Raw genomic sequence first — 27,356 nt, 5'->3', positions numbered from 1 at the left:
CCGGGTGTTTTAATTGCATCAAGAAAATTATAAAAATGAAATGGACTGACCGATGATTATAAAGAAGGCAGAGTGACATGGGTAAAAAATTTACCACACTATGATGCCTAGTATGAAGGTCAATATTACGTTGGAATAAGGAAGTGTGTCCTTGATAATTGTGGGTGAAGACTCATATTGATGACATCACTGATGCGCGACAGAGAAAAGAGTCAACTATAAAAGTCAAACCAGGCTAGGTGTCACGCGCCGAGCGTCACGTGCCGAAGGAGCACGACAAAGGGGCCTGCCCCTTTGAGCGCCCCTTCGAGCAGCCCCGTCAGACAGCCCAGAAGGAGTTTGTGACTGTGTCCAGGCGGTATCTAACCCTTTGCATGCATTGCCATCGCTTTCGCCACGCACCATTTCCGGAAATCGCAGCTAAGCTCCCGGATGACCAGCCCAAGCAAAACTAGGCTAAACAGTAATACTGGTGAAGTATCTAAGACCAACCATTCTCAAATGGCATTTTGAATTTATGAATGATATATCCTTGAATTGTATCCCATCCCTTACTGCTAAATGGGGCGGATTTTCAGAGCCCTGCTCGCGTAAATCCGCCCAAAACCGGGCGGATTTACGCGAGCAGGGCCCTGCGCGCCGGTGAGCCTATTTTATATAGGCTCACCGGCGAGCGCAGAACCCCGGGACTTGCGTAAGTCCTGGGGTTTTCGGAGTGGGCGTGTCGGGAGGCGTGTCGGGGGCGGGGCCGGAGCGCGCGGCGTTGCGGGGGCATGTCGGCAGCGTTTTGGGGGCGGGTATGGGGGCGTGGCTACGGCCCGGGGGCGTGGCCGCGCCCTCCGTACCCGCCCCCAGGTCGCGGCCCGGTGCGCAGGAGGCCCGCTGGCGCGCGGGGATTTACGCCTCCCTCTGGGAGGCGTAAATCCCCCGACAAAGGTAGGATGGGGGTTTAGACAGGGCCGGGCGGGTGGGTTAGGTAGGGGAAGGGAGGGGAAGGTGAGGGGAGGGCAAAGGAAAGTTCCCTTCTAGGCCGCTCCGATTTCGGAGCGGCCTAGGAGGGAACGGGGGTAGGCTGCGCGGCTCGGCGCGCGCAGGCTATACGAAATCAATAGCCTTGCGCGTGCTGATCCAGGATTTTAGCCGATACGCGCGACTACGCGCGTATCTACTAAAATCCAGCGTACTTTTGTTTGCGCCTGGAGCGCAAACAAAAGTAGGCTGTTCGCGCTCGTCTGAAAATCTACCCCAATATGTATACTACCTAATCCTGTGTACCATTCCTATCCTCCCTCCCCTTACAAAAGTTAGATTAACAACTTAACTGCTCCTTCCTAAGACCTATCATGCTAGTCTTGCTATTCATTACAACATTAGCTGTTTTGTAAATTGCATATTTTTGGTGCCTTATGTTTTGCATTCATACCGGTACTCTTACCTGTATTCTTACCTGTGTTTTGCATCTGGTTGGTTTGCTTTCATTCCTGTACTCGCCTAACCCTGCTACTAGCTTTACTCTGTAGTGCAACAATGCCTCCTTTTCTCGGAGATTGCGCCTTAACTTATCAAACAGAAGTCCACCCATATGTTTCCCTCTCATCCACTCATCAAACCACACACCACAAAACCCCTCACAAAAACAGAAGACTCATCCCTATACACACCATCACTCGCACTCAAGCTATCAGCCTCTCTCTCATTTCCATTATCCTTTTCAACGCACAATCTCTGCAAAAGAAAACCCATCTTCTACAAGACATTCTCACTGATTCTAATCCAGAAATATGCGCTGTCACTGAAACCTGGTTCAAACAACATGACACTCCCCTCATCAACCAATTACCCTAGATATCTATGATGTTTTCTCAATCCCGAGGAAGAAGAAGAAGAGAGGAGGCGGCTTACTCCTGGCTGTAAAAAAGGACCTCCAACTTTTGTCCCATAAATGTGACATCCCATATCAATACGAAATTGGCTTCTTCAAATCAAAATCACTCCAACTGTGTCTCATTTATACCCCACCCGGTCTCCTAGAGAAAGATTCATCACCTGACGTACCCACGATCCTCCTAGGAGATTTTAATTTACACGTGGATACCTCACCACAATCCCCTGCCTGTGAAGCTTTCCTTTCTTCACTCGAAGCTATGGGCTTCCAACAGATAGTGAACTCTCCCACACACAAAGCTGGCCACACCCTTGATCTGATTTTTATCAACTCCCCCATCAGCATAACCAATCCTCCATTATGTATGGCAGTACCATGGTCTGATCACTCCTTAATCAAGACTAAACTTACACTTCCTCAAAGCTCCATTTCCGCGCCCCGTCAGGCCATATCTTTCAAATTTCGTAAATCCTGCGATGTAGAGACCATCACACTAGCATGCTCAGACATAGACAAGCAAATTGACCTATCATCCCCAGATAATGCATTCTCCTCCTGGGTTAACCTCACCCTCAGCATTGCCAATGAACATTGCCCCCTAATAACAAAAACTGTCAACCCCAACCGTAAAAATAGGAAACCCTGGTACACGCTTGTCCTCAGAAATCTTAAAATCCAACTCAGAGCTGCGGAAAGGTCATGGCGCAAACACCAATCCCCCGCAACCAAAACTCTCTACTATCAACGTATGCACGAATATAGAAATTCCATCCTACAATCTAAACGTGAATACTACGCCAAAAACATAAATGGTCTGCAATATAACCCCAAGGCTCTTTTCGCTATGGTTGCTGACCTGACTTCTCCCACACACACGCAACAACCGGCTAAGTCCTCTAAAAATCGTTGCAACGAGTTAGCACAATTTTTTAAAAACAAGGTATCTTCCATCACGGCACAATTCTCGCACAACAACCTCAACATCTGTCTTCCCAATATCAACTCTCCAGTATCCCTCTCCTCTTTTGAATCCTCATCCTCCCTAGAAGTAGAGAACATACTAAAGAAAATGAAACCTTCAACACATCCTTCTGAAACCATCCCTTCCAAACTCCTACTATCTATACACAATGTGATCGCCAAACCTCTTTCAAATATTCTCAACTGTTCTCTAGAGCATGGCATTGTCCCTAATTTTCTTAAACAAGCAATAGTGAAACCGCTACTCAAAAAACCGAATCTTGACCCCGCCACACTTTCTAATTACAGACCGGTGTCCAACCTACCCCTCCTAGCTAAAGTTCTTGAAAAGCTAGTTAATTCACGCCTCTCCGATCACCTTGAACAAAACAACATCCTCCCTTCCACCCAATATGGTTTCAGGAAGCATTTAAGTACTGAAACATTGCTCTTCTCCCTACACGATACTCTTATCAGAGGAACCGACTCAGGATCCTCCTATCTGATCGCCATGCTTGACATCTCGGCTGCACTCGACACAGTCAATCACGATGTCCTACTCAACATCCTCAGAAGTATTGGGATCACTGGCAATGCCTTCGCCTGGATTCAATCGTATCTCCAAAATCGCTTTTTTACTGTCCTAGTGGACAACTATGAATCTGATCCCATCAGTCTTCCCCAAGGTGTGCCCCAAGGTTCTTCACTCTCCTCGACGCTATTTAATATATACATGATTCCCCTTACCACGCTTCTCACTAACCTGCACATCAAGCATTTTATTTATGCTGACGATGTGCAACTCATCTTCCCTTTCTCTGACTCTATCCAAACTGCTTTACAAAACTGGGAATCCTGTCTTTCCTCCATCAACCCACTCCTAAAGGACATGCACCTAGCTCTAAATTCAAACAAGACTGAGCTATTAATCATATCTAATAGGCAACCGCTCCCAGACATCCCACTTGCTTACTCGTCTACCAATTTCCCATCACACACTTGTAATTTAGGAGTCATTATTGATAATCACCTTTCTTTTAAACCATTCATTAAATCCATCATAAAGGATTGCTATTTTAAGCTACAAACGATAAAGAAACTCAGACCCCTACTACACTTCACTGATTTCCGTACAGTTCTCCAGTCTATTATTTTATCGAAAATTGACTATTGCAATGCACTCTTCCTTGGCATTCCCGCAACACACACTAGGCCATTACAACGCCTACAAAATGCCGCCGCTCGGATACTGTCAAACACAAAGAAAAGAGATCACATCACTCCCACACTTATCGAACTACACTGGCTCCCTATACAGTCACGAATTCTATATAAAACACTATCTATCATACACAAGAGTCTATTAAATTCCAACCTCAACTGGCTTAATCCCCCCCCTCCTACCTCCAAGAGACCTACCCGCCCAGCCCTCCAAGGAACACTTCGTGCCCAATCTATCAAATCTTTTAAACTCTCTTCTACTATAAACAGAGCCTTTTCTCTTGCCGGCCCCACCATATGGAACTCCCTGCCCCATGATATTCGCATGGAGACATATACCCCCACTTTCAAAAAGAAACTTAAAACCTGGCTCTTTCAACAAGCCTACCCCATGTCACCCCCTATTACATAAAACCCCCCTGTGAATTTTACAATGTTATTTTGTTATGAACGCCTTATGTCCGCTAATTTTGTACTGTGCACTCTCATGTATATAGTTATAGTTACAGTTCTATTGCATTGCATCTATCCATTGATGTTTGTTATATGTAAGGGCTCCTCCCAAAAGTTAATTGTATTTTTCCTAGTTCACTAAGTTATCTGTTACATGTAAGGGCCCTGCCCAAAAGTTTTTGTTTATTGTGAACCGATGAGATGTGCGAACGGATATCGGTATAAAAGAGATGTTAAATAAATAAATAAATAAATAAATAAATAAATAAATAGATTACAGGTTTAGTTTATCAATTGAATATTTCTTCTATGTTAACAGTGTGATAAAATAATAAAAGCGCACATATTGAGTTAAGTGTTGTGCATGGGTGTTCTACCGCCTGCTCCATTCTATTTTTTATTCTCTATTCTCCATTCTCTTTGTGATAGGCTTGTTTAAAAAGCCAGGTTTTTAAATTCTTTTTAAATGTTTTGAGATCTCTTTGTTATCTGATCTCAAGTGGCATGGTGTTCCATAGTATAGGTCCTGCCAGTGATACTGCCCTTTCTCTAACTTGTGTTAGGCTTGCTGTTTTGAAAAAGGGGATGGTTAGTAGTGCTTTGTTAGCTGATCTCAGGTTTCTATGTGGGACATGTACCCGTAGTGCTGTGTTCAACCATTCTGCTTTTTCATTGTGTATTACTTTATGTATAGTGCATAGTGCTTTGTATTGTATTATGTGCTCAATGGGTAACCAGTGTAATTCTGCTAGAGTTTCTGTAATGTGGTCTCTTTTTCTTTTCCCAGTCAGAATTCTTGCTGCAGTGTTTTGTAGTATTTGGAGTGGTCTTAGCGTTTTTGGGTACTTGTAGCCTGGATTGGCCACTGTTGGAAACAGGATACTGGGCTTGATGGACCCTTGGTCTGACTCAATATGGCAATTTCTTATGTTCTAAACAATTCACTAGTCACACAAATAGGATGCCCTAGCAACCACTACTGCCAATGGATATGAAATATTTTCTTTTGTTGTGAAAACACATATTCTATTATCCAATAATAAAAACAACCCACAGGTAAAACAACCCAAAACTATAAGATGGACTCTAGGATAATGGAGTAGAGCTGTACTCCTCAAAAAGGCCCTGAAAAATGGACAGTGCTAATCTATCAGAAGGCAGTGTCTATATAGTAATAGGATATGAATTTGTAGACTGAACGCCATGTCACATCCTAGCAAATCTCCTCAATGGAGGTAGACAGAAGGTGGACAAACAATGATGCCATGGCTCCATCATTATGGGTCTTGATATTTCCTTCTAAGGTAAGACCTGCCTCAGCATAACTGGAAGAGATACAATCTGATATCCACTTAGAAATGGTGCACTTTGTCACCATGCTGTTGAATCTGCAGGGGTCAAAAAATAGTTGGGTTTCAGTTCACTCTAGTTGGAAGGAAATGGTGTTTTTGTAATTCAGGGAAATGAAGCACTCTTTCACATTTATGGAGATGTGGCCCAGAGAAAAATATTGGACATACGACTGACTGATTAAAATGGAAATCTGATTCCATTTTAGGCAGGAACATAGGATGTATGCAGAATAGCACTTCACTATGATGAAATCTGGTATAAGGTAGATAAGACAACTAAAGCCGAAAGCTCACAAACTGCTGGCAGAAGTGGCAGCCACCAAAAATATGACCTTCCTGGTAAGGCACTTGATTTCATATTTTAATTAATTTTTGTCACATTTAGTTGCTCATGGGAACTCATAATAATTATGTACAATAAAACAATAAAAATAGATAAATAACACAAGTGTAACACCAGATATAGGAATCTAGAGGCTCAACACACTGCACTACTCTCAGAATGTGCAACGCTATATCACCACAAACATAATTGTAAAATACAGAGAATAAGAATTTTACCAGTGATTAGTACCTTAAAGGCATACCTGGGCATGACCTACTTCACTTTTCAATTGATTGCTTGTTCTTTTGATATACTGTAACCGAACCTTTTGCGGCACCTGTTAGAATGTACTATAGTACGCACTCAATCACCTTAATTTATGTGCCAACATGTAAACCGTTGCGATGGTATTTAACTTAGCGATGGTATAGAAAAGATTTTAAATAAATAAAAATAAAATAAATAAAATGGGCTTTTATCAGTTGGGTTGGATAATAGAAGGACTAGGGGCACTACATGAAATAAGCACGTGGCACATTTATAACTAATCGGAGAAAATTCTTTTTCACTCAACGCACAATTAAACTCTGGAATATGTTGCCAAGGATGTGGTTAGTGCAGTTAAGTGTAGCTGGGTTTAAAAAAGGTTTGGAGAAGTTCTTGGAGAAGTCCATTACCTGCTATTAATCAAGTGGACTTAGAAAATAGCCACTGCTATTACTAGCATCAGTAGTGTGGGATAGATTTAGTTTTTGGGTACTTGCCAGGTACTTGTAGCCTGGATTGGCCACTGCTGGAAACAGGATACTGGGCTTGATAGACCCTTGGTCTGACCCAGTATGGCAATTTCTTATGGGTAAGAACCATATTGATCAGCCACAATACTGCAGGAGCAATTTCTGCACATCCTTAAGGTGGCTTGAGGCTCACAACCATGAGTGTCTGTGAGCTTCAACAGCCATGGAAGTCTCTATGCAGTTTCAAAAACATTACAGAACATTTGAATCAAAGGCTGCTCACAATGCTTCACACCTCTCCCCATTAGGTAATAGCATTTCTTGTGTTTCTCTGAAGGGAAAATAAAAGATACAACATTAGAAACAGGGAGAAACTCAGGTCTCCTTGCAAGATTGTGTTTGAGTAGATCACAATATAGATCAGGCAGGATTCTATGGAGGAATAGAACTTAGTGCTTTGGTAATGCTTTCTTCTTTTTTTGTCTCTTTGGCTGGCATTCTCACCTTCCCAGTTCTCTCAGCCTGTAACCTTGATGTTATTTTTGGACGTCTCTCTCTCCTTTACACACAACCAAAACACTGCTAAAGTGTGCCATTTCTTCATCTATTACATCATTACAATATATCTCTTCCTTTTTGAGCTTGCTACCAAAATGATCCTCCACTCTCTTATTGCTTCCTACTTAAGCTACTACAATTAGCTCTTCGCAGGGCCTCCCACTAAACCATCTTTTGCCACTAAAATCTATTCAAAAATTGGCTGCACAATTTGTCTTTCTTCAGCATAACTATGATCATGTAACCCTCTTCTCAAGTTACTAATCCAAAGTTCTCTTACTCACTTATAAATACATTCACCATGTAGCTCCTCAGTACCTATCTTTTCTTATCACTCCCTACACCCTTTCTTATGAACTCCATTAATTGGCTTACTCTTATTTGTACCCTTTTGTTCTACTGCCCCTTTTGACCGCATACTTCCACTTTGCTGTGCTATATGCCTAGAATAGACTTCCTGAGTTGGTGTGTTTCCTTGAGATGATGTGGAACCTCCTTGCTCATGAAGCTATGTATTGAAGAGCTACCTCAATGCGTCAGAGCCTCAGGTTGATTCTTACTCTCCCCAGCTCAAACAAGAAAGGAGTGAAATTTCTTTTGATTCCAAGGCTTACACTTTTACCAAGGAAACAAAGAGGTTGAAAATATTTTTGACATAGTCTGTGCAATCATGATGCAATAGAATCAAGAATCAAGATACTCAAGAAAGTTGCATTCATAAATATAATTTCTTGTTAATACAACATGAAGGTGCAGTATCTCAAAAAGACCATCATAACACCCAGAATGGTGGAGCATTCAATACTGCTTCCCCATCTAGATTGGTCTTGAGACATATCATATATCTGGGTGTTATGATGCGCTTTTTGAGAAACTGCACCTTGATGCTATATTAACAAGAAATTGTTATCGTTATGAATGCCATTTTTTTTGATAGTCTGTGCAATGCCGGCTTTGATGAGCTGGACTTTTGTTCAATGGCAAAGATAGCACGAAGTCTGATCTGAGCTCAAACTGCTTTGGATGACGTCCTAGCACAGATGCCACAGACCAAGTCACTGTGGTCTTCTACCAGACACTTATGCAAATCATTTTAAAATCAGTGGTAGATATCTTCTGCTTGTACTTCTTTGGGACATAAAGCTCTGGCCTGCTTCTTTGACAAGGTGAGGAAAATGGACAAAGCAAAACCAAGCAAAATAACCTATTTTCTCTAAAAGAGATGGTGTGAAGAAAATTAAAAGATTTGCCTCGCAGCCTGCTGTCAATGGCCATATCTGGGGGAAAAAAAGCATGGGTTGACTCAGAAGAGAAGTGGACAACCTGGGGAATCAAGTTGGTGTCCCTGAGGTTGGGCGCATAAACTCCAAGTTCTCTTGGCGGTTTTCTTACTATGGGGAAGAAACAGAAGAGAGGACTTCGTCCCCCGCTGACTGAACTCCCTGTAGCCTCTTTACAGCAATCCATACTGCCTTTTTTCACCTCAGAACTTACTGCCTCTTCTCCACGGCAAGGGCCTTTAGTTGCTAAGGTGGAGAGAGAAGCCTCTCCTTGGTTTGAGGCCGAAGTTTCCCTCAGCCCGGAGCAACGTTTGATTCCCCCCCGTGACTGGAGCTGTTGGCTTCCCCTGTAGCTGGTTCTACCGTCGATGTGGCAAACCCAGAAGTTGGGGAATTGCTAGGGCTTATTGCACCTGGACAGAATTGGGGAACGCATAGTCCGACGGCCATTTGCTCTTAATCGGGCCTAATCGAGTCATGCAGTTGGAGATGCCAGCTGCTACTTCTGTGGCACCTGGCCCTCATGCAGCGGATGAAACATTAGAAGAGTCTTCAGTTGCTCTTCTGTTATTGGATCTGGGAATGGAGAAGAGAGTCTGCGGGGTGAAGGGTGAGATCTCCTTAGAATCTATTTGGAAAGCTATCAGTACTATGAACATTTCTATTTCCAAGAGCTTTATGGAGAATAAAGCTAACGTTGAAAAAGCTGAGCAATCAGTTGTATAGTTTTCTCAAAAGGTTTTTAACTGTGAGAGAAGGATACATTTGGAAAAATCTAATAAAGAAAGTATGCAAAAAGATAACGAAATTGCAATGCAAGATGGAAGTGATTGAAAACAAATTAAGAATTTTAAATCTGAGAATTTTGAATTTTCCACGGATTTCCTTGGTTAAAACAGGGGAACTATTCAAGAAATATTTATTGAAAGTTTAGTTTCCCCTGGAAGCACTACCACCAATAAATAAGGCATACTACCTACCTGAAAAGAAATGTGTAACTGTTCCTGATGTACAGGATGAAGATGAATATAGATACTTTAGAACTGTCTGCTTTCTTTGAGAATTCGCAGGATGAGGTAGCCTCACAGGCTACCTTGATGATATCTTTAGTCTTCGAGTTGGATAAAAATTCTGTTATGCGGCTTTTCTTCAAATATAAAGAATCTCTGTTTATGGGCCAAAATAGTTGATGTTTTCCAAATGAATCTTTTGAGACCCAGAATAGACATATACAATTCCTGCAGTTGAGGCAGGTGTGCTTAGTATTCGTGGTGTTTTTTTCTTCGCTTCCCATGCAAGTATCTCGTGAAATATAACAATGAGATATATATATATTTTTTTTTTTGACTCATTATAGTTGAGAAAATGTCTTGATGTAAAACTTACTCTGGTACTGATGTTTCCTAATTAGGTTCTATTAAGGAGAAACTTTATCTACTTTTGTAATCTCATGGGCTCCTTTTTTTTCTTCTTTGTAAGACAGTATTAAATGTTCATATTGGGACGGATTTTAAAACTCTCCTGCACGCGCCGAGCCTATTTTGCATAGGTTTTTTCAAGCCCCAGGATGCGCGTATGTCCCGGTCCTTGAAAAAATGAGGCAGGCGTAAATAAAGAAACAAAGGTAAGGGGGGGATTTAGATAGGGCTGGGGGGCGGGTTAGATAGGGGAAGGGAGGGGAAGGTGGGGGGGCGGAAGGAACGTTCCTTCCGAGGCCGCTCCGATTTCAGAGCAGCCTTGGAGGGAACGGGGAAAGCCATCTGGGCTCCCCTAGGGCTCAACGCATGCAAGGTGCACAAGGTGCACGCGCATGTTATAAAATCGGGTGTACATTACAAAATCTGGCCCATTATTGTTTCTCTGATTTCTTGCCCCCGGCCGATATCGTGGGCTTATAAGAGATCTTGAGCTTATTTATTTTTTCTCTTTTCTTCTTCTTTGTACTTCTATAATTATTTTCCTATCTCAGTACCTATTTTCTTTACAAATTTTAATGTAATAATATCTTTTAAAATAAAGAATACCAAAATCACAAATAGTGGAACCAGATATGTGCACTCCAAATAATCAATATCCAATGCCAAAGGAGATGCAAAGAAACTTGATAGGTCCAAAAGCTTAATAATTTTAAATAAAGATTTCTTTATTATTCAAAGCGGCAACTCCACTGCTCAATTGTCAAACATGAACAGTTCTCTTTACAAATTTTAATGTAATGTTATTATTTGTTAAAACTGAACAAATAAATGGTTAAAAATAAAGAATAGACGGGAACAATTCTGGATTTTTGAATTGCAGTCAATGCTCCCGAGTGGGCTCAATGAAATAATTAATTGGTACTCTGATTTAATTCACTCCTTAAGACTTTTGTCATTTCCCCCTTGAATATAATACATCCATAGAAACATAGAAATGACGGCAGAAGAAGACCAAACGGCCCATCCAGTCTGCCCAGCAAGCCATGTATTTTTTTTTCCTTTCCTCTCTCTCTCATACTTGTTACGCTTGGCTTCTAGTACTCTCTAGTTCTATTTCTCCTCCTCCCCACTATCAATGTAGAGAGCAGCGCTGGAACTGCATCAAGTGAACATCCGGCTCAATTAGGGGTAGTAACCGCCGCAATAAGCAGGCCACACCCCTGCCCCTGTCCAACCCAGACTATGCAATCCACATACAGATCCTCCCTTCCTCATTCCCCCTGCCGTTGAAGCAGAGAGCTACGCTGGACATGCATTGAAAGTAAAGTATCTGCTCAGCTATACCTCGCTTCCCTGTGAATACCAATTTTTTTTTTTTCTTCCACATTACCTCTTGCCGTTGAAGCCCAGAGCAATGATGGAGTCACAACCGTGTGTATGTACACTGAACAAGGATATTATCTCCAGGTAGTAGCCCCCATTTCCGCGAGCCACATTAACAAACAAATATTGAACAAGCCTAGTAATTGGCAATACCTATAGCCTATGACCTCACCGGTAATTTTACATACTTTTACCCACCCCTGTTTGTTTGTTTTTTTTTATTATTTGGGAGATGGTAGCCCTCCATCCTTCTGCTCCGTGAAGGTGGTATACCATTGGCATCCCGCTCCGTGAATGCCACTCCACTCCTGTGGCCGCCATGTTATTTTTTAAGAAATTAAGAAGATGTAAGATCGATACTGGCAAAAAATGTTTGGAAGTGTTTAACACGAGCAATCTAAATTTGTGAATTAGAAGAAATATTAATGGTGTATTTAAAAGCCCCCCTGAAGCAGATTCAACATTGAAACATGGATTCATGTAGGATGAGTTAAGTGCAGTCATATTACGAATTTCTTCTTAAATGGTGATTCTTTCAAACTATTTGGATATATCGCTCTCGAGGTAGAATATATTTTACTATAATTTCTAAAAAACAAAAAAAACATCATGCATAATAAAAGGTTAATAAAATAAAATTGGACCTTAGAGAAGAGGCAGGTTTTTTGTTTTTTTTAAAATATAGACTGCACTCCAATTCGGTCCCATAAAAAATGTACTTTTAAAAAACTTTCACTTCCAAAAATATATAGTAAATCATTTTGCTTGAAACAATTGAGTTTGAAACATTTGACCAGGTATTATCTGTGATGTTGAGTTGAAACCTTTTTAGTTCCTTGATTTCCTTTCAGTTTGGGCTAGTGTGATTGGATTAAAAAAAAGGACAGTGGAAAGAAAAATGAAAATTAAAAGTTCCAAAAACCAAACTAGTGGAAAAAATTGGAAGACAGCCAAAATTCACCTGTAGTTTATTTAATAACATGTGCTATTTTTTTCTCCAGAACTGTCATGTAAATATGCCTGGTAGAAAAATAGTAAACACAATTTTTCTACAAAGTTTTTTTTGCAAAAGCTTTAAGTATGCTTCATTGAGGTGTATTTAAAATTTTTGCAAATTATATTTGTCATGCTATTTTCATGCAAAGTTTTACTATGTACAAATAGTTAATGAGTTTTTTGTATAATTTTGCATCACAGCAACTCATTAACTTTGAATTAACATAAAATTTTACAAGAGAAAAACTATATATGAAATTTAGCTATTTCATCTGAGGGAGCCTTTGCAAAATTTTGCTCCCTTTATCAGTTTCTAGGGGTATTTTGTGCCGGAAGACAGAACAAAAATGAAAAATTCTCAACAGTAACTCTGGGGGCCACAGAGATAAAAATGTGTCTAACGGTTCCAGTGGACAAAAAGAAATGGAGGGAAAACTATGGACTGTAGCAGCATGGGAACTACCGTGCATGAGCAATTAAAGGCTTTTCCATAAAACTCTGAAAGAATCTGAGTGCACATTTCTTGTCTTCAGAAAAATATAATTGTACTATATGTTACATTTGCCAGTTGTGGCAGGCTGCTGCGACTGGCTGCACTCAACCCCAGCCACCGACGAACATCACTGCCGATCTCAGGCCACTGTCTCCTTAGGCGTGCGTGTACATGCCATGTGGTGCCTCTTAAAGGCCCCATGGTGAGAAACTTCTCTGCAGACACCTCCTGATGACTTCACGCGGCTGTGTATTTAAACCAGCTGCGACTTCTGTACTTTGCCTCAGCAACATGTCTCCTGCATCCTGTGCAGTGTGTTGCAGCATTCCTTTTGCCCTGTCTTAACCAGTCCAGCCTGCCTTGCTTTGCCTCGTCTCTTCCAGCCTGCTCTGCTTTTCCTCATCTTGTCCAACCAGTCCTGCCTTGTCCAGCCTGCTCTGCCTTTCCTCATCTCGTCCAGCCAGTCCTGCCTTTTCCTCGGACTGACTGCCTGGATCTGACATTTGCCTGGACCTTGACTACTCTTGGTTGCTGCCTGTCTTGACCTAGCTTGGCCCTAGACTCTCTGCCTCTCCTTGCCTTATGGGACTATCGCCTTTGTCTTGCCGGCCCCAAAACCCAAGGGCTTAACATGTAGGTAAAGGGGCTGGTAAAGGTGAAGCTTCAAATCCAGTCCCATCCCAGGATATGCTTGCCAGCTGTCAATGTAGGCTTAGAAGGTTTGCTCCCTAAGCTGTGCCAACCAAACCACAGTACTAAGAGTCCACATTCCTTACACCATACATCCACCAATATATATTCTGGTATTACTCACACATCAAGATCCACTAGTATAATAATCTCTACAAAAAAGGCTTTAGTAGATTTAAAATAAAGTGAAAAAAGCTTTATCATCCAAATAATGTCTTTAACTTATCCAGGGATATTGTTAAAATTATTGAAAAATCAACAAAGTAATATAATACTGTTAATCAATAGGAATTAGAATTAGGAATTAAATTAACCATAAAGAATTTAATTGATGTAACAAAAGTCATGTGGCCCTAAAGTGTGATACTACTAAGTCTGGTTATTCTCAGAAAGTTCATACATAAATGTAAGCACCGGCACTATAATTTGGTTGCATTAAATAGAATATCCCTATCTTAAGTATCACATTTTTATACAGTTGCTTAAATTTGTTGTTCACATTTTCAAATGAAAAAATTAATATCTTATAATAAACGTTTTATTGTGAAACTGTGATACATGAAACTTTGCTGCTATAAACTCAACAAAAGTAGTATGAAAGAGGAAAAACAACTAAACCAATTTAAAAAACATAAGAATTAATGACAAAAATAAAACAAGCAAATAAAATAACCTATTATTTCCAGGTATGGTGACTGAAATTCCTATTTGTTTGAGTTATTTATATTGTTTTATTTTCAGTTTTATGTTTAGTACAATACTGACATCCAGAGGCTGATTCAGCTAAATACAGGCATCTAAGGAGAGGGTGCTTCCAATATTACCGTATGTATCTGAAGTTAGCAATCAGGTCTGTAATCTACTGTATCTAAATGTTGCATGTTCAGCACTACTTTTTATAGGTATATTACTAGCACATGAAGTATGTAGGAAAGGAGAAAAGGCAAAGGAATCAGTTTTATCAGCACAATCTAATTACTTGCAAGAGCCCACTTGCAATCATAGCTCATATCAACAAAGTTATAATTCAAATCCTGCACTCAAGCAGTAAAAAAAAATAAAATAAAACAAATCCCACAACCCTAGTGCTCGCCTCCTCTTCATCCTACTATGCTGATGAATCTGTAATTTACAAAACATCTTACCTTCAATCATAATTAGGGAATCCTCTGGATTCTGAAGCATTTCATTTCTTTTTACAAAATGAATAACTAGTTGTCTTTCTTTCGGATGTTCTACATTCCACACTGTAGACTTGTACCAGGATGTGTTTTGCAGTTTTGCATTTGGATGCTTGGTAGCACAGTCTTGCAATATACTGGCCAAATCATTCTCACCAGGAACTTCTTGCCTAAAACCGCAAGCAACAATGAGCATATACTCAGAGCCATTTTTGAAGCAGTAAAGAAATACTAAAACCTTTAGACCAGAAGGATACACCATGTATCTAAAATCAACTGTTTCTATTTGAATTTTGATAAAGAAATGCTATTTGAAATCAAAATTTATTTTATTTCTTTATTTAAAATTATTTACAGCCCACATCCTCCAAGGTTCAGGTGGATTACATAACATAGATACATAGGGGTAGATTTTAAAAGAAGTGCGCGCGCATGTTATAAAATCCGGGGTCAGCACGTGCAAGGGGGTGCACAATTGGGCACCTTGCGTGCGCCAAGCCCGCTCCGAGCTGCACTGCCTTCCCCTGTTTACTACCCCCCCACCCCACCTTCCTCTTACCTCCCCCGCCCTTTCCCCCCTACCTTTGATGACTTTTTTTTTATTTCAAAACTTACTTCAGCCCTGGGGCTGAAGTAAATTGCGTGCGCTGGCCGACTGTCGGCACGCGATCTCTGACACAGCGGCAAATAGCCGCTGTGTCAGAGGCCTCTGGCCCCGCCTCCGCCCCTTTTTGCAAGCCCCGGGACTTACACTTAAAATAGGCCCGGCGCACGTAACCTTTTGAAAATCCGGCCCATAATATTGAGAATAACCATACATACAAAGTACGTGAGGGCAAAGTCCTAACAATATAAGGTTTAGGAGCAAGGGTATCTTATCAGTACATTGAGAACGAAATATCTCACGTGCTGGTCTGATACTGGTGGATGCTTTTAAAGGTATTAGTAAATAGGAAGATCTTAGGGCTTTTAAGAAATCTTTGGAGGAATTGTTGATCCTGCAGAGTTGAGTAGGGGGTGAGTTTCATAGGGTAGAGCCAACTATTGAAAAGCTCTTTCCCTTGTGGAATGAAAGTGAGCGCGTCTTGGAGATGGTATGTACAAAAAAATGATGGTTGGAGGAGCATAAAATTCAGAAGGGAGTATAACCTTAATATAGTGTTGATCCAAGGGGAAGTAAAGTAATGTGTAATAAATTTTGTATAATGGAAGGAAATTTGTATTGGATTTGACACTGTATTGGGAGCCAGTGTAATGCATATAATATTCGGGTAATATAGTAGCAAATATTTGCCCCAGTGAGAATGTGGACTGCAGAATTTTGAATGATCTATATAGTTCGAGTGGGTGTTTGTGATATACCGATGGAGAGAGAGTTACAGAAGTCCAATGATGAAAAAATAAATGACTACAGAACAGTTCTAAAATCTGTGGGGTTTATGAGGGGTTTGAGGTCAGTTTGGCAAAAGTAGTTTGTGTTATAGTTATAATGTGTGGTTTCATGAAAAATGAATCAATTATTACTCCTAGATTGCAGACTTTCTTGGATATATAAGGTGTTAGGTTATCAAAAGTGAAGATGTCAGATATGGGATATTTTGCTGAGCAGCCTAATATTAAGATTTCAATCTTTTTTAAATTGAGAGATAATCTCTTGAGTGATAGCCAAGTTTTGATATTGAGGAGACACAGTGTAGCAAAGTCTGTTGTAGCGGTCCAGATGGATTTCAATGGAAAGAAAAACTGTATATCATCGGTATATAACTTGCAAGACAGCCCTAAGGTGGAGAGAAAATGGCAGAGGGGTGAAATATATGTTAAATAATGCTGCAGAGAGTGACTACGGGGTGCCATGCTGATACAGTTAGACAGGAGTCCTTTAAAGGTAATAAACTATGACTCTTTTACAGTTCAAGGAGTGATCAGCTCACTCTCCTTTATGTGCCTGAGGTCTTGGAAAGAATGTAGGAGCGGCCTTGGAGGGAACGGGGAAAGCCATCAGGGCTCCCCTCGGGCTTGGCGCGTGCAAGGCCACGTGCATGTTATAAAATCGGGCGTAGATTTGTTCGCGCCAGGTTGCGCGAACAAATCTATACCCGCGCATAAGTTTTAAAATCTGGCCCATAGCTTGTAGGCTACTAGGAAGCAGGAAATACGTTTTTGCCACATTCTTATTTGAAGATGCTGATGAAGTTTATAACTGGAATAGCTGTCCATTCCAGCGGTGGGGCTAAAAATAATTGGAGGAGCCGAAAGTCATTCACTCTTGGGTCCTTGTCTTTTCTGATTGTAATAGAGAGAGCATTTGCTGATTTATCTAAGAACTTGAATAGCAGAGATCCTCTAGAAGAGAAAAATGCTACTGTAAATCAGGAAGTGGATATGATAGAATCCCTCGATTATCCTCATTTCTGACAATGGAGGAACGCTCAGCTAAGACCCTAATGAAGAAGAAAGGGAATTAGATTTATTTATAAAATTTCTAGCCTGCTGATCCATAAATCTCAGCGGGTACCAGAAAATACACACATAAAATATAATCAAACACATAAAATATAATCAAACAGCAATGAACACCTAAACTTATCAGCAAACAATACAGTAAAACAATACCATAACAAAATTAAGTGGCTGTGTAACCAAGCTTAACTATCTCCCTTGATGGGACATATCTGGGAGGATCTCAAAATAGTCAGATCCCACATCATCACCCACTGATTCAAGGGGAGGACCCATGAAGACAGTCCCCTGAATGAGATGAACCCAACAGATCCTGAAGAGGGTTTTCCCACAAAGCTGGAAGCTCCTGAAAGACATGTATCGAACAAAGAATACAATACAGAGCACTATGTATAATTCATAAACTAATTCATGATGAAAAGGCTGACTGGCTTAACACGGCACTTCGCGTACATGTACCACACAGAAACCTGAGATCAGCTAATAAGGCACTACTAACTGTTCCCTCTGTCAAATCAGCACGCCTCACTCAAGTAAGGGAGAGAGCCCTGTCGCTGGCTGGACCTGTTCTGTGGAACTCCATGCCACTCGAACTTAGATTGCAAAGTAATCTGAAGCTATTCAAAACTAATCTAAAAACCTGGCTTTTCATCAAGCATTTTATAAAGAAAAAGAGGAGGAAAACAAGTGAAAGCTAAGTAAGTTTTTTTTTCTTTAACATCTCCAAATACATATTAACATTAGACTTGAACCATTTAGCAGTTTTTTTTAACCAACATTTAAGCTTTAATTATCACATAGCTCTATTATTAAAATATGTTACCGTTCCATGATGGCACATGTATAACTTGTAATCTATACCAATTAACCTTTAAACTCATGTTGTGCCTTTTTGTAAATCGTTGTGATGGTGATTTAACTTAACAACGGTATAGAAAGTTTTTAAATAAAAATAAAAAAATAAATATACAACTGGTGGGTGGCGATGAAGGCGATGAGCATGGCGCCCTGAAAGACCTTTCTGCCCAGAGCATCTAGCTCCCTTTTTTCTCACCCCAGAGGGGCAGAAGCATGGGTGTAGAAGCATTTGGCCTTCTTGAGGGCAGACTTCATGACCACTGACTGGTGAGGGAGGTGATGCCTCTTGAATCCCAAGGCCTGCTGTACCACATAGGTAGCGTCCACCTTACTATTGACTGGAGATATGGAGATCGGGTGTTCCCACATCCGAAGGGGAAGATCCTTAAAGATGTCATGGATGGGAACTGCCATGATTTCCTCAGAAGCGTCGACAAACTTGAGTACTTCCAACATCTTATTTCGTGCATCCTCCTCCTTGAGGAGTTGTAAGGGAATAGCTTCGCCATGGCCCTGATGAACCTCGCAAAGGAGAGTTCCTCGGGGGAGGGGGGGGGGGGACACCGACCAACGCCTTTCCTCTGGTGGGGAAGGCTCAGAGAGGGGGGTCGTCTGAGAATTCGGCCGAAGACTCTGAGGAATCATCCCCACATAGGTCATAAGGGCTTTCTTCTTCACTAAGGCCATCGCTGGGCTTTCACGGATGAGGCTTGTGGAGAACCCTAGCCCTGGGCTCCGAAGGTTTCGAAGGCACCGAGGGCACCACAGAAATTGATGAGGAAGCCAGAGGGCACAGGCAAAAACTCGGGGAACTGAGGCCTCGGGAATGCGGCACTGGCCGCATCTTCCTCCAAGGAGGATCCAATAATAGGGATTGCTCCTGAGGGGGGCATCGGTGGCCGCTGGGGAACCAAGGTCCCTCGGGCACTGCTTGCATTGGGAGGGCGCTAAGAAGAATGTCCAGACGCTCAAGCAGGAGTGCCAGAATAGACAGCAGAGGTTCCAGCATCAGCACAGGGACCTGTGGTGGCTCAACGCTCCTTAGAGCTCGGAGCACTGCCCTCTGCACCCTGCAGCCCAACTTCCCCTGGAAGTTTGGGGAAGCCAGGACTGAGGGAGGGGGACAAGGCATCATCGGTGCTTCCTCGGTTCTCCGAGGATGCATGGTGCCTGTCACCGATGTTGGGGAACGTCTTGGACTTCCCGGTATATTGGAGGATGGGGCCTCCAAACCATGGGGGTTGCTTCGATGGCGGTACGACAGCTGCCAGTACCGTACCAGAACCGGAACAGTGTGCCGACGGCAACCTATGTCGATGCTTGCAGGACCTCCAACGGTGCTCGGCCTGGTCTTCTCCCAGTGCTGAGGAACTGGTGGATCCTGATGTCCTGGAAACCAGTGAGATCATGGAAGACTGATCACTGTTCCCTTGGTCTTTTGAAGATATAACCAGAAGAGTAGCGAGAGGGAGCATATCGAGAGGTTCCACTCAACCCCCAATTGTCAAGGACTTTGACGCAGGTGTGGATACATCAGACTTTTGGGAACAAAAAAGTTTCTCCATTTTGTCAAGGCGCACGCAACGGCCCTTGTGGGTCATTTGGTCACACAGCTGACACCCTCGGACATCGTGCGAGGCCCCCAGGCAGAGGATGCAAACCTCACCTGGATCCATGATGGACATGATCCACGGGTACAAATGAGAGCCAGACATGAAAAATAACTGGTGTGCAGTCGATGACTGGGGGCCACTGAGAAGTGGGATGCCAGGAATTGACCGCGAAAAGGAAGGAAACATTTTTTCTGCCTACCACGCCTCATGTATGTACTTCAAGATTCTTATGTTAATTCATAAGGCCATTCATAGCAAGCACCTCTCATTACCTTAAACACTATATGTGACTAGCAATCCGCTTTGTTCCTCTGAGAAGGCCCTATTGGCAGTTCCCTCTATCAGAGAACCTTCTCAGTAGGTGGGCCTTTGTTTTGGAATTCTCTGCCATGTGACCTCCGTGAAGAGACTATTTATTTAGAAAGAGAAGTAAGGGCCTGCTGTATTGTATGGCATTTGATGATGAATCTCAGTGTTTTCATCTTTTTGGATAATTAACAACTGATCTTCTGCCTCTTGGGAAGTGACTCGGTAGCTTTTAATCTACTTATATTGCAAATCTTATGTTTATTTTTTGAAAGTTTGTATTTTGGTCAACCAGATCATGCTGTGCTAATCTCCATTTAATATGGAAGGTTTTGTTTTATGAGTTTATGCATGTAGCTCTGCGATCAGCTATGAACACTTTTTGAATATGTGGAATAAAAATTCTGGAAAATAAAACAAATTAAAATAAAATACAGGCTGTGCCTCCCTCTCCCTGCCTACTTTTGCTTCCTTAATATATCTCTTCCCTCTTGTCGCCTCACTCTTGTATCTACTATCTTACTTTTCACCAAATAACTTCTTTTCAACCTCGCTATTCAATACCTTCTGCTTCTTACTGTAGTACTTTTGGCCAGAAGGACTGCCTTTCCCCTTTCAGTTTATCTTAATTAAAAACAATAAAAAAAACTATTTTATATTGATTCTCAAAAAAAAAAAAAATTCAGATAGCTAAAAAATGTTTACAAATTGAAGAAATTCAAGGAAACAGAAAGTAGGAGAAGAAAGAGCTGTAAGCAATTTGCACTATAGTCACAGTGTTCATTCTGAAACTGTATGAACTTGAGTCACTTCTGCTGAAGCAAATGAAGGTTAGAACCAATTGTCAATCTTATATAATTTTTAGTTAACTCTAACGCACATATACAACCCCCACAAGTACCAATGACTTCTATTGCCTGTTTGGAATTATCTCTCTTGCTAAGCAGACAATCTAGGACCTTGCATAATAGCTAATCTAAGAAGCATGTTCTTATCTTGAGATATTCATATTACAGTACAAAAGCATGTACTTACAAGGAATCACACTTTGGGCAATACAGCTTCACAGACTGATAAAGCTTCTTGGGTTCATATGTTTTCAGTTTTACTCTAACACAATATTTCTGTGGTGCTTTGTTGCTTAATATGGTCTTCAATGAAGTTTTCTTTAAATGTTGATGAGCAGTGAGTACTGCAGGGGAAAGCAAATGAAAGGAAATTTAAAAAAATACAACAACAAAATATCTAGATATACAAATATAAACTATGCCAAGCATTTATTTAAAAGAACATTTTTTTATGGATGGCAGGAACGTTTCATATTAATGTTATAAAACATCATCCAGGTGTTATTGAATGTTTATAATCATTAACGTCCCGCCTCCATCCGCTGTTATATTTTTTTAATGTGTGGAACGTGCAAAAATTGGTGAAAAAATGTTTTTGAACAATAAACCACTTATATTTAAAAATACTATATGAGCTTCTAACCGGCTGTGAGAAAATAAGGTAATGTCCCGACTTATCTGTATAATGAAGAATAGCCCAACGAGGCCACGTTTCAAATCCCGAAGGATCTTTCCTCAGGGGATACTTGCTGGATTATCAGTAGTCAGGCGTATAATACTTCAAAATGATGTTTGTTCTAAAATAGCTTTACAGTCTTTTGGAATTGATGCTCCGTCTTTTCATACGAGCGGTAAGGCTCTGCACCACACTGTGAATATAAGCTTCAAACGCAAATCTGCTGTTGAACGCCCATCTGTCCTGACAGTTTTTTTAATATATGAATGCTTAGAATGGCAATGCATCTAATCGGTAATCACGTTGCTCCGTCATCATTTACGTATTTTCAAATTAGCGAACCCCAGTCAAGTTCTTCGTTCAGACCTTCCGGTGCTTGTGTGCGCAATGTGAAAATCCAGTATGCTTCACACCGGTTTAATAGCTTTAAACGATTGCCCCCTCTTAATGATGGTACGACCTGATCTATAATAGTCCATTTTAATTCTGCAAAAACATGTTTATATTGCACACAATGTGTAACTATAGGAGCAGATAATGTTAACATATTCAACTTAGATTTATGTTCGTGGAGTCTGATCTTAACCTTTCTCGTGGTTCTTCCTATATTCACCTTTGGACAAGTGTATATGATAGCATAAACTACATGATCAGAATTGCATGTCATGCTACATTTCCGTGTGACTTTATATCCTGTAATGGGATCAGTCCATGTACTGCCATCGATGCTGTTATGACAATGGGCACACTGACCGCATCGATGATGTCCACGATCTAAATTTTGTGGTGGAAGACAGGAATGAGCATGAATCAATTTGTCTTTTATATTAGAGCTTCTGGTGGTGACAATCAAAGGAAGGTCCTGAAATATGTTATGAAAAGCCAAAACTCTCCAATGTTGACGAATGGAGGATGCAATAGCTACAGACTGCTTCAGGACACAAACCAATTGTGGATCTTGCTTACCGAGCTTGTATTGTAAAAGCACCTGTCTGTCTGTGTACTTAGGCCGCTTGTACGCGCATTTAATAACTGATAAGGGATGGCCTCTGGCCTGGAATCTATCCCGCAATATAGATGCCTGCTTCTTAAAATCCACATTGGTAGAACAAATGCGTTTAATGCGAAAGAATTGACTGGCAGGAAGGCCACATTTGAAAGAATGTGGGTGATGGCTATGGAATTTAAGCAGATTATTTTTACCCGTAGGCTTATGGTATACCGTGGTATTTAAAGTTCCTTTATCTAAATGTACAAAAACATCCAGAAATGGTATATGATGATCGGACCATTGCGCAGTGAACTTTAAATTTTCATTTCTTGTATTGATCCAATTACAAAATAAAGACAAACCATCCATCAAACCTTGTCATATTAAAAAAAAATGTCATTGATGTATCTGCACCACACAACGATGTATTGCCACCAATCAGATATATAGATATGATCCTCTTCAAATTGTGCCATGTAGATATTGGCTGTCGTGGGAGCTAATGGAGACCCCATGGGTATTCCATGGGTCTGGAGATATAACTCTGTCTCAAACATGAAGTAGTTATTACACAATACTATTTGTAATAATTATAAGATGACATTGGTGGAAATGCGTTGATGTCCCACTCTATTTGCCAGACATTGTTGAATAACTTCAAATGCTTGATATTGAGGAATATTAGTGTATAAGGTAGATACATCTAAAGTGACTAACCAATAATGCCCATCATTCTCTAAGTTGAAGCTCTGGAATTTCTGCAAAAAATGAATAGTGTCCTTAATATAAGATTTTGTTTTTACTACATAAGGCTATAAGATCTTATCAATTAATATGGCTGGAGCCTCCAAAATAGAATCATTCAGAGCTACAATCAGTCAGATCGGGGTTTTTTAAAAATCCTTATGTATTTTAGGAATGGAATAGATTACCGGGATGCGTGGATGTGTAATCACTAAAAATTGCCTTTCCTTTTCAGTGAAACCCTGGGCTGATGCCACTATATCTTGAAGTGTATTGGATAATGATTGAGTCGGATCTGATGTTAGTTTACGATAAAATTTATTATCATTTAAATGGAGAAACATAGTCTCATCAAATGTTGACTTATCTTGTAGAACTACCCCACCGCCTTTATCCACGAGTGTATTCTTTTGTAGTGACAATAGCGCCTTCCTGAGAGGTTGTGATAGATTATCTCTACGATAATGATGAACCATCTCATAATTGCGCAGATCCTGTAGAACTAATTGTTCAAATGTTTTGATATGTGGGTCTATGAGCCCGGGAGGATTCCATGAAGATTGAGGACGGACAATGGATAAATCTTGATAACTACCATGTTCTACTTTTGAAAAATAAAGTTTAATGTTGAGTTTCCGAATAAATCAATGAAGCATAATTCTTGCATCAAAAGGTGAATGGAAAGATATCGGAACAAAGGATAATCCATGATCTAAAAGATCAATCTGTTCTGCAGATAATGTGATCAATGAAAGATTCATCACCTCTGACCCCGTTTGTTTCTTGTTCTCATATTCATACTGGGCTGTGTGGTGTTTTCTTCTGAGGTGTTGTATCGTCGTCGACCGCGTGGTCGTGTCGACATTATGCCGCGCTTGAGTAAAAAAATCACATTGTTCCTGATCTTTTTCTTGTTGTGGAAGTTCCCTGCTTATCTGTGTCGTCAGGGCCGCTTGAATTGTCATCAGATGAAAAGTTGAACTTGACTCTTCTCTGATCTTTATTGCTTCCCCACCAGTTGTATACACGGTCAAGTTTATAATCGGTTTGATCCCTTTTAAATTTATTGATCTTAGTTTCCTTGATGGACCTTCCTTTGATTGTCACCACCAGAGGCTCTAATATAAGAGACAAATTGATTCATGCTCATTCCTTTCTTCCACCACAAAATTTAGATCGTGGACATCATTGATGCAGTCAGTGTACCCATTGTCATAACAGCATCGATGGCAGTACATGTACTGATCCCATTACAGGATATAAAGTCACACGGAAATGTAGCACGACATGCAATTCTAATCATGTAGTTTATGCTATGATATGCACCTGTCCAAAGGTGTATATAGGAAGAACCATGAGAAAGGTTAAGATCAGATTCCACGAACATAAATCTAAGTTGAATACGTTAACATTATCTGCTCCTATAGTTACACATTATGTGCGATATAAGAAAAGTATTCCTTACCTGCTAATTTTCATTCCTGTAGTACCAAGGATCAGTCCAGACGGTGGGTTATGTCCCCCGTCCAGCAGATGGAGTCAGAACAAACTTCCGAGGGAGGTGCTACATAAGCCCGCATCCCTGTTCTCATTCCCCAGTACATAGACTATCAAAGCCAGAAGAAAGGAGAAGAGACTGAGGGATCAAGTGAAACAACTGAACAATAAGTAATCGTAAGAACTGAACCAACCAGTGTCTAACCCGGCAACTTGCCAACAGAACTGTAGAGAAAGTCGCCAGAAAATATATATCTGAATCGAAAACCCAGAATCCCGAAGGGCAGCCAGCAATCAAAGTCGAGCAGTAAGACAAAGGGAGGGCATCTGGACTGATCCTTGGTACTACAGGAACGAAAATTAGCAGGTAAAGAATACTTTTCTTTTCTCTGTATGTACCAGGATCAGTCCAGACTGTGGGATGTACCCAAGCTTCCCTACTGAGGGTGGGCCATAGATAGCCCTGCTCGCATGACTCTATCACCAAAAGAACCAAAAGTCTGCGCTCGGCCATCTAGTCGATAGTGGCGAGCGAAGGTATGGAGAGACTTCCATGTGGCTGCTCTGCAGATCTGCTGAGATGAAACTGAAAGGCGTTCCGCCCAAGACATGGCCTGAGAACGCAGAGAGTGGGCTTTTACCCCCAGCGGAGGAGGCTTCCCTGCACCAATATACGCTGCCGCAATGGAGTCCTTCAACCTGCGGGCTATTGTGGTCTTGGAAGCCCTACAGCCCTTCTTTTGGCCCGACCAGAGAACAAACAGGTGGTCTGAGAGTAGAAATTCATTTGTGACCTCCAAATAACGCATCAGACAGCGCTTGACATCATGCTTGCGAAGCTCCCGAGAGTCCCCCGAAGAGAAGGAAGGCAATTCCACCGTCTGGTTAATATGAAAAGTGGAGACCACCTTGGGAAGAAATGAGGGCACCGTACGCAAGGTAACCCCCGAGTCAGTAAGTCTGAGGTATGGCTCCCTGCATGATAATGCCTGAAGCTCAGAGACACGGCGAGCCGAAGCGATGCCCACCAGGAAGGTCGTCTTGAGAGTGAGATCCATGAGACTAGCGGTCCGTAGAGGCTTGAACGGGGGGCCTCCCATGCTTCTGAGCACCAAGTTGAGGTTCCAGGTGGGACAAGGCGCCTGCCGCGGTGGCTTCAGATGCTTCACCCCCTGGAGGAAACGAACAACATCCGGGTGAGAAGAAATGAGGGTCTCATCCTCCCGACGACAAAGGGCTCCCACGGCGGCCACTTGAACCCGCAGAGAGTTATAAGCTAAGCCTTTGTCCACTCCATCCTGTAGGAACGAAAGGACCCTGAGTAATTGTGGCGTGGGTCGCCTGTATGGAATGAGCAGAACGCCATGACTCAAAGACCTTCCACACCCTGACGTAGGCCATGGAGGTGGATGTCTTGCGTGCCCTCAGCAAGGTCGATATCACAGGCTCCGGATATCCCCGGCGTCTCAACTTGCGCCTCTCAAAAGCTAGGCCGCAAGAGAAAAGCGATCTGCCCCTTCGAAAAATATCGGTCCTTGTTGGAGGAGGCGTGGAAGATGACCTAGCCGTAAGGGTCCTTCCTCCGCCAGGTTGAGGAGATCGGTTAACCAGGGGCGTCGGGGCCACTCCGGCACCACCAGGATTGCTGGTCCCTGGTGGCCCTCCAATCTTCTCAGGACTTTGCCTATCAGGGGCCACGGAGGGAACACACAGAGGAGGATATGACGGGGCCATGGGAGTACCAGAGCATCGACTCCCTCCACGCCGTGCTCTCTTCTGCGGCTAAATAATTGGGGAGCCTTGGCATTTTTATTTATTTATTTATTGTTTTTGTTATACCGAGTTTCATGATAGGCATCACATCAACCCGGTTTACAAATAACAAGGAGTGTAAAGCATAACGTAACGTAAAAAACAATATTTTCAATAAGAACCTTGAACTTTAAATACAGTGAATCAGAAAAAGGGAGAGGGAAAGTTACAAAAAACAAGGAAAATAAACTTGGGATGGAAGGGGATAAATTGAACAGCACAATATTTACATTTCAGCCTATTGATACATTAGAATAGCAAGTGAAAAAATAAGACTATGAAACGGTACATAGGGATTGAGAGATGAGGCCATGAGGTCTACGTGGGGAGGCCCCCACCGTTGTAAGATCAGGTGCATCGCCTCCTCCGAGAGCTCCCATTCACCAGGATCGAGGCATGGCCGGCTTAAGAAGTCCACCTGTATGTTGTCCACCCCTGCGATGTGGGAGGCCGCTATGTGGAGCAGGTGTTGTTCCGCCCATTGCATCAGTCTGTCTACTTCTAGAGAGACATGATGGCTCCTCGTGCCCCCCTGGCGATTTATGTACGCCACCGTGGTCGCGTTGTCCGAGAGGATCCGTACTGCCCGATGACGAACGAGGGGAAGGAAGTCCTGCAA

At 41.8% G+C, this 27,356-nt stretch overlaps 1 protein-coding gene across 3 annotated transcripts in view; it reads right to left on the bottom strand.

Annotated features, from left to right (window-relative positions):
• POT1 (protection of telomeres 1) overlaps window positions 1–27,356 on the bottom strand; it is a 364,682-nt gene that overhangs the window by 50,793 nt on the left and 286,533 nt on the right. For all 3 annotated transcript variants that reach the window (XR_003858606.1, XM_029615658.1, XM_029615659.1), the window contains exons 14-15: window positions 21,205–21,361; window positions 14,897–15,102 (exon numbers count right to left, since the gene is read on the bottom strand). Coding sequence is in view for 2 of the 3 variants with exons in the window: in XM_029615658.1 (XP_029471518.1) it covers window positions 14,897–15,102; window positions 21,205–21,361 (363 nt within the window). In the remaining variant the exon portion in view is untranslated. The remainder of the gene's footprint in view (window positions 1–14,896; window positions 15,103–21,204; window positions 21,362–27,356) is intronic.

Source organism: Rhinatrema bivittatum, chromosome 9 (assembly GCF_901001135.1).
Source record: "Rhinatrema bivittatum chromosome 9, aRhiBiv1.1, whole genome shotgun sequence".
NCBI lineage: Eukaryota > Metazoa > Chordata > Amphibia > Gymnophiona > Rhinatrematidae > Rhinatrema > Rhinatrema bivittatum.
Note: the sequence above shows the minus strand (reverse complement) of the source record. Positions and strands in the feature narration are given on the sequence as shown.